The 15,000-nt window shown below is 44.8% G+C and overlaps 1 protein-coding gene across 1 annotated transcript in view; it reads right to left on the bottom strand.

Moving 5' to 3' along the window:
- The window catches only part of LOC123517815 (protein O-mannosyl-transferase TMTC2-like), a 276,242-nt gene that overhangs the window by 212,233 nt on the left and 49,009 nt on the right, over nucleotides 1-15,000 (bottom strand). The window contains exon 2 of the mRNA XM_045278316.1: nucleotides 9,019-9,819. Within this exon, the coding sequence (XP_045134251.1) occupies nucleotides 9,019-9,422 (404 nt within the window). The 5' untranslated portion in view covers nucleotides 9,423-9,819. The remainder of the gene's footprint in view (nucleotides 1-9,018; nucleotides 9,820-15,000) is intronic.

The following is a 15,000-nucleotide window of genomic DNA, read 5'->3' as shown; positions in this document are numbered from 1 at the left end:
CCTCTGTTTTCCCTCTCCCCTTTCTCTTCTCTCTTACTTGCATTCATATCCAGCGGTACACATTCCAGCCTCCACTCTGTTTCCAGATAACTTTCTCTTGTTTTCTTCCCTTCCCCTTATTTTTTTATTTGTTTTCATATATCGTACTTTGTTATTATCTCTCTCTCTCTCTCTCTCTCTCTCTCTCTCTCTCTCTCTCTCTCTCTTCATCCTAACTTATTCTTGCATATTTTCCTCTTTCTCATGTTTTCTGTTTTTTTTTTTTTTTGCTTTCATCGTACTGTATTATTCTCTCTCTCTCTCTCTCTCTCTCTCTCTCTCTCTCTCTCTCTCTCTCTCTCCTCTCCTACTTATTCTTGCACATTTTCTGCTCTCGTTTTTTTTTTTTCTTTCATCTCGTACTGTATTATTCTCTCTCTCTCTCTCTCTCTCTCTCTCTCTCTCTCTCTCTCTCTCTCTCTCTCTCTCTCTCTCTCTCTCTCTCTCTCGTCCTTGCCTCTTTCATTCCATTCTCACGCACAATTTTGAATCTCTTGCATATTTTTATCTCCAGCCAAAATGGAACCCTCACGCGGTTGCCACAGTCCACACACAGACCGTAAAACTTCATACAAAGTCCCTCCCACACCTCTCTCTCTCTCTCTCTCTCTCTCTCTCTCACCCAGCCATCCACCCACCCACTGTTACACTCAGCCACATCCTCGCGATAACACCCCAGAGAGAAATGATAAATGTTTAGACGCGACGTGTAAGCAGAATGTAATATGAACACACACACACACACACATACACACACACACACACACACACAAAGGCGCATCTCATCCTCCAAAACACACACACACGTATACACACTCACCCTGTCACCCTGTCACCCTGTCACCCTTTTTCACACTCCCCTCTCATATCTCTTAGTAATTTAAACCCCATTATCACCCTCTCTCACACTTCCCACTCACATCACACCTCGGTACATCGGAGACCAACCACGCATCATCAACACATACATTCATGCACACACACACACACACACACACACACACACCGTCACACCCTCATTTATTCAACACTTCCCACTCATAACGCCTAGTAATTTAAAGTGGTACCTTGAAAAAGCCACACCACAACACATCAAAACACATCAAAACACATCAAAACACATCAAAACACATCAAAACACACCACAACACAACAAAACACATCAAAACACATCACAACACATCAAAACACACCACAACACAACAAAACACATCAAAACACATCAAAACAAACATTACAGCGTTTAAACTACATCTCCTTCAACATCTAAGGCTTCTGAGAACTTTAATATCCATCCCTGTAGCGTTCCTATTAAGCGTATCTCCCTTTCTATAACCCCCCTTGTTCCTCCCCTTCCCATTCTCCTCCACCTCCACGAGTCTCCCCAGCCACACGTCACGGGGGGAACATAATGGCCGGCTACCTTAATCCCGCCAGTCGCACGGCCATGGATAATGTGATCAGCCGTGTTGAAAATCTAATGGATTTCGCCAGCCCCCTCGTAGAGCTTAGGCGGTGGAAGGTGTGGTGTGCAGAGAGAGAGAGAGAGAGAGAGAGAGACAGAGGTGCTGGTGTAAAGGGCATGGTGTAGACTGTAGAGGGCATGATAGGGTAGCATTGTTAGATAGTGGTGTTTTAAAGTTGTGTATAATAGGTTAGAGGACAATGGAAGTATATATCGACTGTATGAGTGAAGTTTAGTGAGGTAAGAAGTAACTGTAGAAGGAAAGGAGGAGGAACGGGTAGGAAAACAAGGACAAGAACACAGAAATACGAAAGAACGTAAATAACAAGAAGCGGGAACAGTTTATTGGAGGAGAAAGAAGCGAGGAAACGGGAAGTATAGAACTAGGAGGTGGTGGTGGAGAAGGTTGTGAGACTGCGATGGTGATGGTGATGGAGATGCAGCAAGGGGCAAGGGTGACGAGGAGGGAGGGAGAAGGAGGCGGCAGCAGTCCATGGCGTCGGTGGAGTAATGGCTCTTGTTACTGACATCTGGTTCACGTTGATAGTCTTAAGTCGGTGTTAACAACCCTTGAACCTTGACTGATCACCCTTCTTGACCCGGATCCTCCCTTCCATCCCTCCCTACCTCCATACCTCCCTCCATGCCTTCCTCGTTCCCTCCCTCTTTACTTTCCTTCCTCAACCCTTCCTCCACATTTGCCTTACCCCCTCAACCCTTCCTTTCCTCCATTCCCTTCCTCAAACAGTCCCTCCCTCCATTTCCTCCTCTCTCAAACCTTTCCCTACCCCAACACTTCCCTCCCTCCATCCCCAGCACTACAAATCTGAAGGGTCGAGGACAACGGGGCCTCGATACTCACTTAATCGCCAAAGATAGGCACTAATTTACTGATAAACAGACATTAATATTCCGCTAAAGCGACAGTCACTTGAGGCTTAGAGGAGGTGAGGAATGAGCAGGGAGGGGAAGGGGAGCGGAGTGTAGTAAGGCAGGAGAGGGAGAGGGAGAGGGAGGGACGGTGTTGGAAAGGAGAGGGAGATAGAGAGGAGAGGAGGAGGATGCTAGAATGGAGGGCAAGAGGAGAGGGAAGGATAGAGAGTAAGAAAAGGAGGGAAAAAGTGTGTGGGAGGGAAAATTTTTGGAAGGGATAGATGTATGGACGTAGAGAGAGAGAGAGAGAGAGAGAGAGAGAGAGAGAGAGAGAGAGAGAGAGAGAAAGAGAGAGAGGATGAAGCAGAGTTTAAAGTTAAATGGATAAAGGAAGAAAAGAGAAAAAAAAAGAGACAAAAGATATAAAGAAATAAAAAATTGAATGGAGCGAGAGAGAGAGAGAGAGAGAGAGAGAGAGAGAGAGAGAGAGAGAGAGAGAGAAAGAGAAAGAGAAAGAGAGTGTGAATGGGAGGGACAGCAGCAGAAGGCCAGCCAGCCAGCCAGCCAGCCAGCCGCCCACCACCGCCATAACCAATGCATTCTCTCCACCCTCATATCATAGGCGCTTTTTGCTGATCCAAATTTCCCCATTAATAATATCGGGAGGCCGGATCAAAATTGCTTCCATTCATCACAGCCTGGGTCATTGGAGAGAAGGGAGAGAAGGGGGGAGGAAAGGAGAAAGAGAGAGAGGCGCAGCGAGAGAAAGAGAAGGTGGGGGGGGGAATACGGAAGGGGAAAGACGGGTAGGTTGAGAATCGTGTTGAGAAAAAGGGATAGAATTTGGGGACGGAATGTGTTGGGATACGTTGTTGAAGAATTATGACCGACGCTGCACTGGAAATTAGATACGTAATATAGAATGAAGGAGAGATGTTTTAGAGAAAGGGAAGGGATAGCGGGAAGAAATAGAGGAGGAAGGAAAGGAGAGTGCTGCGGCGAATGTCTCTAGGGCGAGATGAAAGAAAATAATGAAAGGAAATGAAGGGAGAAACTTGATAAAGGGAGGAAGAAAGAATGAAATGTTTGTCTTACGTTGAAATTAAGGAAAGGTGGATATATAATGTTGGATAAAAGAAGGAAGAGCTGGAAAGGAATGGAGGGGGTGATAAACAAAAGAGATGAAAGAGAGGGAAAGGAGGAAAATATTGAAAGAAAAAAAGTAGAATTAATGTTTAGAGGAAGAAATTTGAATAAAATGAGTACAATGGAAATAAAAGGAAATAGGGATGGGATGAAATGAAAAGAAGAGATGATAAAGAAATGAAATAAAGAGGGAATAAAAAGCAAAAAAATGTGAGGAATGCTTTAGGAAAAAAAAAATGAAAGAAAATGGATATAGTTTTGCAGACAGGGAAGGAAGAAGGGACGGCCGGAAATGGAAAGAGGGGCTGATAGAAGAAGGAAATAGAGGAGGAAGGAAGGGAGAAAGATACTGAAGGGAGGAAAGAAGGGTGTAGTGAATATTTTAGAGACATTAAAGAAGAGATCGTTTTAAAGAAAAGAAGGGAGGGATGGGAGGAGGGAGACCGGGAGAGACATAACAGAAGAAGGAGGGAGGAATAAATAGAGGAAATTAAGGAGGAAGGGAGGGAGGAAAATGGGAGGAAGATACAAAGTCTACTATAGGAGTTGAATTATTTTAAAGGGAGAGATTAAGGACGCATTGAAAGACACCGAGATAAAAAGGAGGGAGACAGACTGGAAAGAAGGAAGAAGAGTAGGAAGAGATAGAAAAGAATAATAAAGGGAGGGAATGGTAAAGGAAAGGAGGATAAAAGATATTGTAGAGAGGAAAGGAGAGTAAGGTAAAGGTTTCAAGAGAAGTGTAAAGGTGATGATGGGAATTGCTTTAGGAAATAGAAAGAGATAAGGGAAGGGAACGAGAGAGAGAGAGAGAGAGAGAGAGAGAGAGAGAGAGAGAGAGAGAGAGAGAGAGAGAGAGAGAGAGAGAGAGAGAGAGAGAGAGAGAGAGACTAAAGGAGTTAGATTAGGTTTGGTTAAATTGGGTTAGGTTTAGTTAGGTTAGGTTTAGTTAGGTTAGGTTAGGTCAGGTCAGGTCAGGTTTGGTTAAGTTAGGTGTGATTGAAGTTAGGTTAGGTTAAGTTTGGTTAAGTTAAGTGTGATTAAGGTTAGGTGGAGTTAGGTTAGGTTAAGTTACATTAGGTTAGGATACCACCTTACACACACACACACACAAAAAAAAAACACGCAACACTTCTATGCATTCTATAACACCCTCTCCCAACCTTCTTTCTTACATTCCTCACCCAAAGTTCACCTGCCACGCATCTCCTGTTCTTCCTCATACATGGCTGATGCGCGGCCTGCGAGTGGAACGTGGACAAACGCTTGGCCCAGTAAGGTGCTATTTATTTATATATTATCGAGTTGCAGTGTCGCGGAATTGCGTGTGTGTGCGTGCGTGTGTGTGTGCGTGAGTAAGGAAGAGGAAGGAAGGAGTTGCCAGGTTGGTGGTATCGATTTCGAAAGCTTCTTAGAATGTCATCTGTGAACTGATTATTGACTGTGGCATTCCAGGTTTTATGATATTGAATCTGCCTGACTGAATGGGTGACTGACTGACTGACTGACTGACTGAATGGGTGACTGACTGACTGACTGACTGACTGACTGACTGACTGACTGACTGACTGACTGACTGACTGAATGGGTGGCTAGGTGGGTGAATGAGTGGGTGATTATTGTGTCTCTCTCTCTCTCTCTCTCTCTCTCTCTCTCTCTCTCTCTCTCTCTCTCTCTCTCTCTCTCTCTCTCTCTCTCTCGGACTGTCATACGAGAGAGAAAACACAAATAAACAGAGATAGACAGACAGACAGACCAGCTAACTAACCAAACAACAAACACACATACATACACACATACAGACAGACCGACAGACAGGCAAAACAGACAGGATCAGACAGTATTGTAATCCACATACAAACACTTTATATTCTCTATTCTGTTCCTGCGAGTCAGTTCAGGACACTGACTCGATAAAACAGGAATTATTTATAAACAACAACAATGCGCGGCGTATCGACTACCCCCCACAAACCCTCCTACCCCCACCCAGAGCCACCACCCCTTTCCCCTTTCCCTCCTCCTCCATCTCCTCTCTTCCTCCTTCCCCCTTCCCCTTCCCTCTACAGGAAGTCAGCGGGCGAGAGTCACAAATCAGGAGTAGTCTGCTGTGTATTGACTTGACGAGAGAGAGAGAGAGAGAGAGAGAGAGAGAGAGGGGTGAGGGATAAAGGTGTTACGTAGAATGGAGGGAGAAAGGAGACCAGTAGAGAGTGAAGAAGACAGAATAAAGAAAATAATAAAGGTGAAATAAAGAAAACAGAGAAGAAATATGATTAAAAAAAAGTAGAAAAAAGTACGAACGTGTGAAGAAACAAAAAAAAAAAAACACCGGAGAGAGCGAGACAAAGACAGATGGAGACACACAGACACTAACACCCAACAACACAAATAAATCTCACACAGCTAAGAGTCAGAGGCAAGAAATCAATGCTGACCAAAAACACATATATAAGAAGGAAGCTGGAGTGCTCGAGAGATGATGCCATTGTGAACACCAACACAAACCAGTACTGAGACCAATTCTACCGGGAAGCTTGCCGTGTGAGAGAGAGAGAGAGAGGGAGGGGGGGGAGGGAGGGAGAAGGAAAGGGAGGATTCAAGAAGACGGAAAGCTACAAAGAAGGATGTGAGGAAAGAAGAAAGGGAAAAAAAAGAGAAGGGATTTTGGAGGAAGTATTGTCTGCCTGGAAGGATCTCTCTTGAGGGAAAAACTTGCGTGAAGGAAAGGAGAAAGTTGTGTGGGGGAAATAAGAGGAAAGCCAAAGGGAAAATTGATTTACAAAAAGGTTGTCATATGTTATACACGTTTACCTTCTTTACGAGTTGGAATATTAGTCATCCAGTCACCCGGTTAGTCATCCATGCAGGTAGGCCATCCAGTGAACCAGTCATCCTAATTAGTTAATGCATCTATTCATCCAACCATCCATGTAGACATCCACCAATTCAGTGAACATTTCAGACACCAAACCATCCATCCAGGTACTCCATTCAGTCAACCAGGGCATGTATCACCTGGTCACCTAAACATTCATCCATTTAGTCTACCAGTCATCCACGGAGTCAAATACCAGCCAACATTCTGTCCATGCAGGAGGTTCATCCAGTCAGTCAAACACTCAGCCAGCCAGAGAAAAGCAGAGGGGAAGAGGAAAAGACAAACAGACAGACAGACAGACAGACAGAGGGGGACACACTCAGCCAGTTACAGGACGGAAAGAGTCGTCCATAAGACAGAGGTCCCGTCAAGAAAGGGACAGACAGACTCATTTTTCTGGCAGATAAAAAGACCCAGCCAAGTAGAAGATAAAAAATAACCGGCCATCCAGAATAAGGACCCGGCCATCACGACGGAGACGAAGAGAATGGCCTCCTCTTGTCCCCAATATATCGGTCTCCAATATTTACTTAAACTGCCTGTTGACACGTGATGTACTTACTACTATATATATGTGTGTTCTTCAGCCCCTTGTTTGTCTGCGTGTGTATAGGTGTGTGTGTGTAGGGGTCTCTCTCTCTCTCTCTCTCTCTCTCTCTCTCTCTCTCGTGTGTGTATGTGTGTGTGTTTGTGTTTGTGTTTTAAGGGAATTGAAGTGGAATTTGATTATTAAATTTTCTGTAGCGAAATTTTTCTGCATTCTTCCCCGCCCTTGTAATCGACGTCACCCACCACCATCACCACCACCTACAACAACAACAGCAACACCACCAACAGGAATGATACACACCAGCATTTGTCACGGGGGGAAACTTACCTAACCCTTCCCTTCCCTTTATTCCTTTGCCATCCCACGCTACCCTTCCTAACTCCCAGTAATTGACACACCTTCCCAATCTGCACCCATAAAACTTCACCTGTACATTGCATACTTTCCCTCGCGTATCCACCTCATTCTACTCATTTTTACTCAGTCTTCCTCACCACACCACACAGTCTCCATTCAGAGTCTAATAACTCTTACTCACCACCTTAAAACCCTCTCTCAGCACCCCCCTACCCCCCACAACTTAGTGCCTTTAATCCCTCCTCCTCTTACCCCTCCCTGCAGTGTCCCCTCTCACCATCTCCTACCGCCGTAATCCTCCTCATTCCCCTCCATCACTCCACACCCTCCTCCCCTCATCACTCTCCTCAGCGCTGGACAGATGAGTGTGTTCGTCTTTTCAGAACATTTGGCAGCATTTCCTTAATGGTTTCCTCTCTACGAACAAACGCTGACAGGGAGAACTTAGCGCCATCACCATAGCCGGCTTCAATTCCTGCGTGGACTTGGAAGCGCAGCGATGATGATGATGATGATGATGATAATAACTGTATGTTCGTGCAGTAACCTGAGTAAATTGCTACGTTGTTCCAGCTTGACCCCTTCAATACTGAGAAGCTTTTTTTACCATGAGATTTGGGTGTGATTAAATGATATTATTTACTTTAGGAAGGGTTTATGGAGGTCAGAAGATTAATGGCCACAGTTTTCACTATGTTAATCCCCACATGAGTTTCTGAAGCTGTATAAAATCACCAGATACTAAGCACAATGAATATAAAAACGCGTCACGGTACTCAAGGGGTTAAGCCCGTATTCAAGAACGCTTTGCCCTCTTACCACGACTGTTTCTAAAGGCCACAGAAATGATAAGTATGGTTCTCAAGACCGTTTTTCCTCTTTGATAACGTAGAAACCTTTTTAATCTATAGCGAAAGCCTTAGAAACACCCTTAAAAGCGTAATTGTGCTCGTTGGCTACAACTGCGTGTCGTCCATCGCTGACTCATTACGTGCCTTTTTCCTCCTTTCATTCCGCTCAAGGGGAGGGAGGGAGTAAAACACTAATTCCTCTTTGTGTGGTGGAGTGGTCGAGAGGAACGGTGTCCTTCAAAAGGGGGATGCCGCGCCGGGCCTTTCTCTTTTGTTGACTGCGCCTGCTGTTGCTACGGTGGTGGTGGTGGTGGAAGGAGTAATAGTAAGAGTAGTAGTCGTTGTAGTAAATGTAGCAGCAGCAGTAGTAGTCATAGTTATAGCAGTAAAGTGGTGTTATTTTTTTCTCGCGTAAAGATGAGAACTTCAGCTTATCCTAGACCCATCTCTGGACATTTTCCCGCCACTACTGACCCTGACCGCTTTGTTTTCTCTGATATGGAGTGTGGTGTGTCGCTTGACGTCTGCTGTTGCGACGGGCGGTGCAACAAACCCTGTGTGGCACCCCGCCCACAAAAGAAAAAAAGAAATAATAACACACTCGCTCTACACATTAACAAAAGAAAAATAGTAACAAGTGAAGTGAGTGAAGCAAATCCTGAAGATGTCTCGCACCCACAAAAACGCCAAAGAAATCCTCAAGTATACATTTACACATTAACAAAACCCAAGGAAAATAAAACGATACTACCAAGTGAAGCGAGTGAAAACGGAGAGCCCAGAGCATTAAGGGGCCAGGAAGATGAGGCGTGAAGGGCGTGAAGGGAAGAAGGGAAGGGGGCGAGTTGGTACTTACTGGTCATCGTAGACAAAGCCGGCGTGCAGCGTGTTCAGGTACAGGACGAGGGAGAGCAGCACAGGCGCGCCGTACACTATCCTATTGGTCAGGTGAGGCGTGACGTCACTCTCCAGGTCACGAGTTTCAGATTTGCCACAGGGGGAGGAGTGGTACAGGGTCTTGCTTCCTCCTCCTCCTCCTCCTCCTGTTCCTCCTCCCGTTCCTCCTCCTCCGCCATTGCCGTATCCACTGCTCCCTCCTCCTCCTCCTCCTCCTCCGCGACACACGGCCCGGCTGGAGGAGGAGGAAGAGGAGAAACGGATAGTGTGGCGGTGGTGATGGTGGTGGTGGTGGTGGTGGTGATGGTGGTGGTACTCCCCTGAGGTGGAGCAGTTACTCGCCACTCTTTTCACCGTTTTCATTTTCTTAACTTTTTCTTTTCAAATTTTCCGCTCTTTCTTTCAATATTTTCCCTTTTTTTTTCTCTCAAGAACTATAACTAACACCGATTGCAATCACTCTGGCGTCTATTCCTTCACCTGGCGGGGGGCAGCGCGCACACTCCCGCCTCGCCATGTGTTGTCATCACCGCCACAACACCGTGAGAGATTAGCTGTTGATTTACTTGTATATTTTCAAGGTAAGCGCTCGCGAGACAAAGAGATGGAAAGAGAGAGAAAGCGAGTGAGAGAGAGGTGACGTTCGCGATCCTCCTCCCTCCTTTCCGTCCGTGCGTCCGTCCGTTCCGTCCGTGCGCCGTCCTTGCGATCTTGCGCCTGACCTCAACCGCCCTCGTCCAAGAAGCCCCCGCGCTGCCACCTGAGGGAAGAAGAGCAACATTATGTAAACAGTATCACAAACCAACCAGCCACACTAAATTTGCATGGAGATGACTTGGGACAACTGTCATGCACGCCTTTCCCCGCCTGCCCGCCCTGCCGCCATGCATTCCCTGTGTCCTTGCGTCATTCCACCTTTCTCTTATTCCCATCCTTTAACTCCTCCCGTTCCTCTTTCTCTTCCTCCTCTTCCTCCTCCTCCTTCTGTAGTTTAAGGGGCGAGGCAGCAGAGGTGGGGGAGGTTGGGGGCAGTGAGGGAGTGATGTGGGCAGCGATGGCCGATAGCAGTAAGTGATGGTGGTCGAGGCCTGGCGTTGAGGTGACTTCACGACGCTTTTATGTCTCGGTGACTCCTTGAACCTTGACGCTTAACACTCATGGCAGCATCACCGACACCTCCACCAACCATAAACAACACAGCCTCTCCCTCTCCGTCTCTCCCTCCCTCCCTCCACGAACACAAGAAAAGAGCAAACTGCCTCGACAGAAAGCAGAAAGAGAGACACGAAAAAAAAGAACAAAAGAGGAGGGAAAAAAATGGATAAAAGCTACGACAAAGAGAACCTGATAAAAATTGAGGCGGAGGGAGAAACAGACGTAGGCTAGAGGACCTTGTGGAAACGGAATGAGAGAGAGAGAGAGAGAGAGACAGAGAGAGAGAGAGAGAGAGAGAGAGAGAGAGAGAGAGAGAGAGAGAAAGCAACAGCAGGAAACCAACGAAGAGGACAAGGAGGAGAATGAAAAATAGAAGGAGACAGAACAAGAAAAAAAAAGAGGAGAGAGGACAAGAAGAAGGAAGAGGAGGAGAAAGAAGGGAAGGAGAAGGAAGGGAAAGTATTCTTTGACGTAAATAAAGACAGGGGAGTCAGCGTGGAGATAGTGGGAGGCTGGTGAAGTGCGGCAAGTTAAAGTTGTGTGGTGCTTGACTGAGCCAGCGGAGGACCTGCCTGCGTGGTGGAGCGGCGGCACGGCGGGAAGACACGAAGGAGAGAGAGAGAGAGAGAGAGAGAGAGAGAGAGAGAGAGAGAGAGAGAGAGAGAGAGAGAGAGAGAGAGAGAGGGGTGGGAGGGCGGTTTGGACGGAAGGAGCAAGGGGGAGCGAGTAAGCCAGAACCAGTACCATGAACAAGGATACAGAAGTGCAGGAGTAGGAGAGAAGGAGGGAGAGACAGAGACAGATGGAAATAAACCAGAACGAAGACCATGAAGAGAACAGAAGAGAAGAGAAGAGGAAGAACAAGACAATAAATAAGAAACACAACATAGTAGAGGAAGAAAGGGAGAACAGCAGTAAAAGAAGAAAAAGGCGATTGAAGAAGAAAGGAGAGGGAATGGGAGATGAAAGGAAGAACAGGAGAAAGAAAGGGGAATGGCGGAGGAAAGGAACAGCGGAGGGGCCTTATATTGAGGCTGTATGGGACACCTGACGGCAGGTTAATAAAGCTGAGAGGATGAGAGATGGATAAAGGGGGAGTAGCAACAAGGTGAGGGAGCCTGAGGGAGGAAAACACAAGAGGAGGAAGAGGAGGAGCAAGAGGAGAACGAAGAAGAAGAGGAAGAAGAAGAACGAGGAAGAGGAGGAGGAGGAGGAGGAGAAGAATAGGTCATAACAGTCGATTAGAGAGAGAGAGAGAGAGAGAGAGAGAGAGAGAGAGAGAGAGAGAGAGAGAGAGTTTGAAAAGAACGAAATGTGAAGACAAACGAGGGTCTCAGGTGACTTACAGCGACTAATTAGTATGTCTGGAAACAGGTGTGTGTGTGTGTGTGTGTGTGTGTGTGTGTGTGTGTGTGTGTGTGTGTGGGCGCGCGTGGGTGAAACAATTCGAGCACTGACGCAGGAAAAAGAGTGACAACCGAGATATCAGGGAACATTTAAAGTAAAGAAGGAGGAAGTAAGAAAGTAAGGAGAAAAGACGGAAAGGATTAAGATCGTGAGCTTATTACGAATATGAAGTCGATGCTTGTCACTTCGGCATTGGTAAGAACGATAGACTAAAGAGAAGAGAAAAAGGAAAGGGTGAAATGAAGTAATGAGAGAAGAAAGTGGGAAATTGTCAAAAGGATAAAGAATGAAAGGAAACATGAAAAGAAACTAATGAGGAAAATTGAATAAAATAAGATTCCCACTTCAGCTTAGAGTAAAGAGAAAAGAAAGAGGGAAAGGATTAAAAGAAGTAATAAGTGAAGAAAGTGGGAAATGGTCAAAATGATAAAGAATGAAGGGAAAGATGAAAAGAAGAAACTAGTCAGGAAAATAAAAAAAAAAAAAGCCTTCTCAGTTCACCTTAAAAAGTAATGACGGACAAAAGAGAAAATATGGTGAAATTTAAGAAGTAATACAGAAGAAAGAGAGAAAAAAAAAATGTTGAAAATAAGAAGAGAGAAAACATCACAAAAAAGAATTAAAATGTTCTCACTTTTACGAAGAAAGTGGTGAAATACACGAGATGAAAAAAAAATATAACAGTAATAAAGAGAAAAGAAAGAGAGAGAGAGAGAGAGAGAGAGAGAGAGAGAGAGAGAGAGAGAGAGAGAAAGTGGTGCAGCAAGAAAGTTCCATAAAAAATCTCCCTACCAGAAAATTTATCAATCGAACACTTACATTTTCTAAACTCAGATAATTAATTTACTTCGCAAGAATAAAAACCTGTAATCCCACGTAAAGAAAACTGAAAAAGGTAATAAAGAAAGAAAATGGGAAAAAAGAAAAACGGAAAAGGCATAGAAAACGAGATTGTCAAAGGGGTTGTAATGTAGTACAGGTTGAGGAGATTAACGAAATACACCATTACCATAACAACGAGGCCAGGGTTCCCGCGTCGAGCCTTATCGCCCTTCGTTGTCTCAAATTGACCTTAAGAGCTATTCGAACCCTTGAAATGAAGCTTTGAATCCCTTTCCTTTACCCTTTATTTCTCTCCTTTTTTTTATTATTTTTCTGTCTATACTTTATTCCTTCGTGTCGCAGCGCTGGACTAGAGAACGCTCAATATTGCTTTGATATTGTCAGTTTAGCCGTTACCGTTGTTTTTGTTTTTCGTTTGTGTGTGTGTGTGTGTGTGTGTGTGTGTGTGTGTGTGTGTGTGTGTGTGTGTGTGTGTGTGTGTGTGTGTGTGTGTGCATTGTCCTCCTGCCACCGGGTCTATTGTTGTTGTTTGCTATTATTTGTATTGTATTTCTGTTTATCGTGCCGTGCTGCAGTGTATTTTTGTTGCAGTATGTGGACTGTGTGTGTGTGTGTGTGTGTGTGTGTGTGTGTGTGTGTGTGTGTGTGTGTGTGTGTGTGTGTTTGTGGACCTACTGGGAAAAAGGTACCGCTCCATTTTACAGTTTTCGTTCTACATTTACTTTGGAGGATTCGTACGTGGAAAATGCACCTGTCTGTCTGTCTGTCTGTCTGTCTATCTGTCTGCCTGCCTTTCTATCTCCTTTTTTCACAATAACGAAGTCGAGTATTGATAGATATCAGCAACGTCCTCCTGGAAATGTTTGAGAATTACTGCTGAAAAGAAATAATAAATCTACCTTTTTCAATGTTATCTGGAAAAAAAAAATAAGAATAAAAATTTGAATAAGTAAATAAACAAATACAGAGCAAGTGGAGTGATTTGAGATGAAGTGGTATATAAAATTCTCTTCCAGTTTGTGTCTTTCTAACCACTGATGACAAAAAAAAAAAAACGGTACATTTCAAATTTTTCCTCCTCAGTTCTTACTTTCGAAAAAAAAAATAATACTAATACGATGTAGAAAAACTAATACGACGTAGAATGAATAGAGTGAGTTAGACCATGAAAAGTGAGCTAAAATTTTCTCTGAGGTGTTATATTTCATGTCGCTGCTATGCGGTGTGGAGCTAGTAAAGTTAAACAGAGCAGGAATGGCGCACAGAATCTTCAACTTGCTTCTTTCTTCCCGCAAAGTGAGAAGCTAACACAAGACTCAAAGGCTGCATGGTGAGTGGATGAGTGGGTGCGGGCGGTCTCACTCTCCATAAGTTACTCCACTCCTAATCTCATTCTCATAACGCGAAACCTTCACCTCAGCAAGACTCATCTCACCTAATCTTCCTTGCCTTGTATCCTAATTTAGGCCCACCACCTGTGTTAGCGCCGCCTCGTATCACTTCATTAAACCATTCAGTGACATCTTTACCTACGCTTTCTCATGAGCGTGTCACCTGTGCGTATCTTCACTCCAACTGACTTCACTTTAGTCTACCAAGCAAGACGGGAGCCAGGTAGGTAGGTTAGTGGTTTGGTTGGTTGGTTCCTCCTTGCTTCGTTACCTTTACGTCCAGTCAGTCTGCACAGGAAGGTCACGCAAGGGGATGGTATAGTTAGTGGCCCTTTTTTTTTCTCTCTCTCTCTCTCTCTTCTGCCCCTTAAGAGAATTTCCCTCAAGTTAGTTTCAAATGTAATCTTTCGTAATGTATTTGCTTGTATTCTCTCCTTTCCTCTCTTCATTTTTATAGTTCACCTTTTTTATGTGTTCTTTGTGTTCTCCTCCTCCTCCTCCTCCTCCTCCTCCTCCTCCTCTCACAAACAATACCATAACGGCCAAGAGGTCTGATGCTGTTTTCCATTTATATGTTCCATTGTCTTCCTTTAGTGTTCCTCCTCCTCTGATCTCTTCTTCATTTTTTATTTTTTGGCTTTTTTTTCTTTTTCTCTTTTTACTTTGTTCTCATGCGCTTTTGTCCCCTAACATAGTATTACTCATAGCTTTCATGTCATCTTCCTTTTCCTCCTTTCATCATCTTCATTCTCTTTCTCCTTTCATCATATTCCTTCTCCCCTCTTCCTTCTTCAGAATTCTCCTTTCCACACTTTCTAATCTTCATTCCGACCCTTTCCTTCTCTCCCTCTTCCTTTCCCGCTCCCCTGAAACCAGTAGTAATAGTAGCAGCAGTCCCTTCCATCACTAAATTCATCTATATACATCGTTTTCTGCTCTCGCTTCCTCTTACACCACCACCACCACCATCACCACTACCCTTTCCCGGCCTCCCGTTCCCAGCCCCAGCCAGTATCTCTCCATAACCTCCACGCTTCCATAACCAAAGAGGAGCAGCACGATTCACACCCTATCCATTATGATCGCCTTGCCTCCTCGCTCTCTGCCATCAATACACACAGACCGAGACCCTCCCAGACCCTCAC

Source organism: Portunus trituberculatus, chromosome 42 (assembly GCF_017591435.1).
Source record: "Portunus trituberculatus isolate SZX2019 chromosome 42, ASM1759143v1, whole genome shotgun sequence".
NCBI lineage: Eukaryota > Metazoa > Arthropoda > Malacostraca > Decapoda > Portunidae > Portunus > Portunus trituberculatus.
Note: the sequence above shows the minus strand (reverse complement) of the source record. Positions and strands in the feature narration are given on the sequence as shown.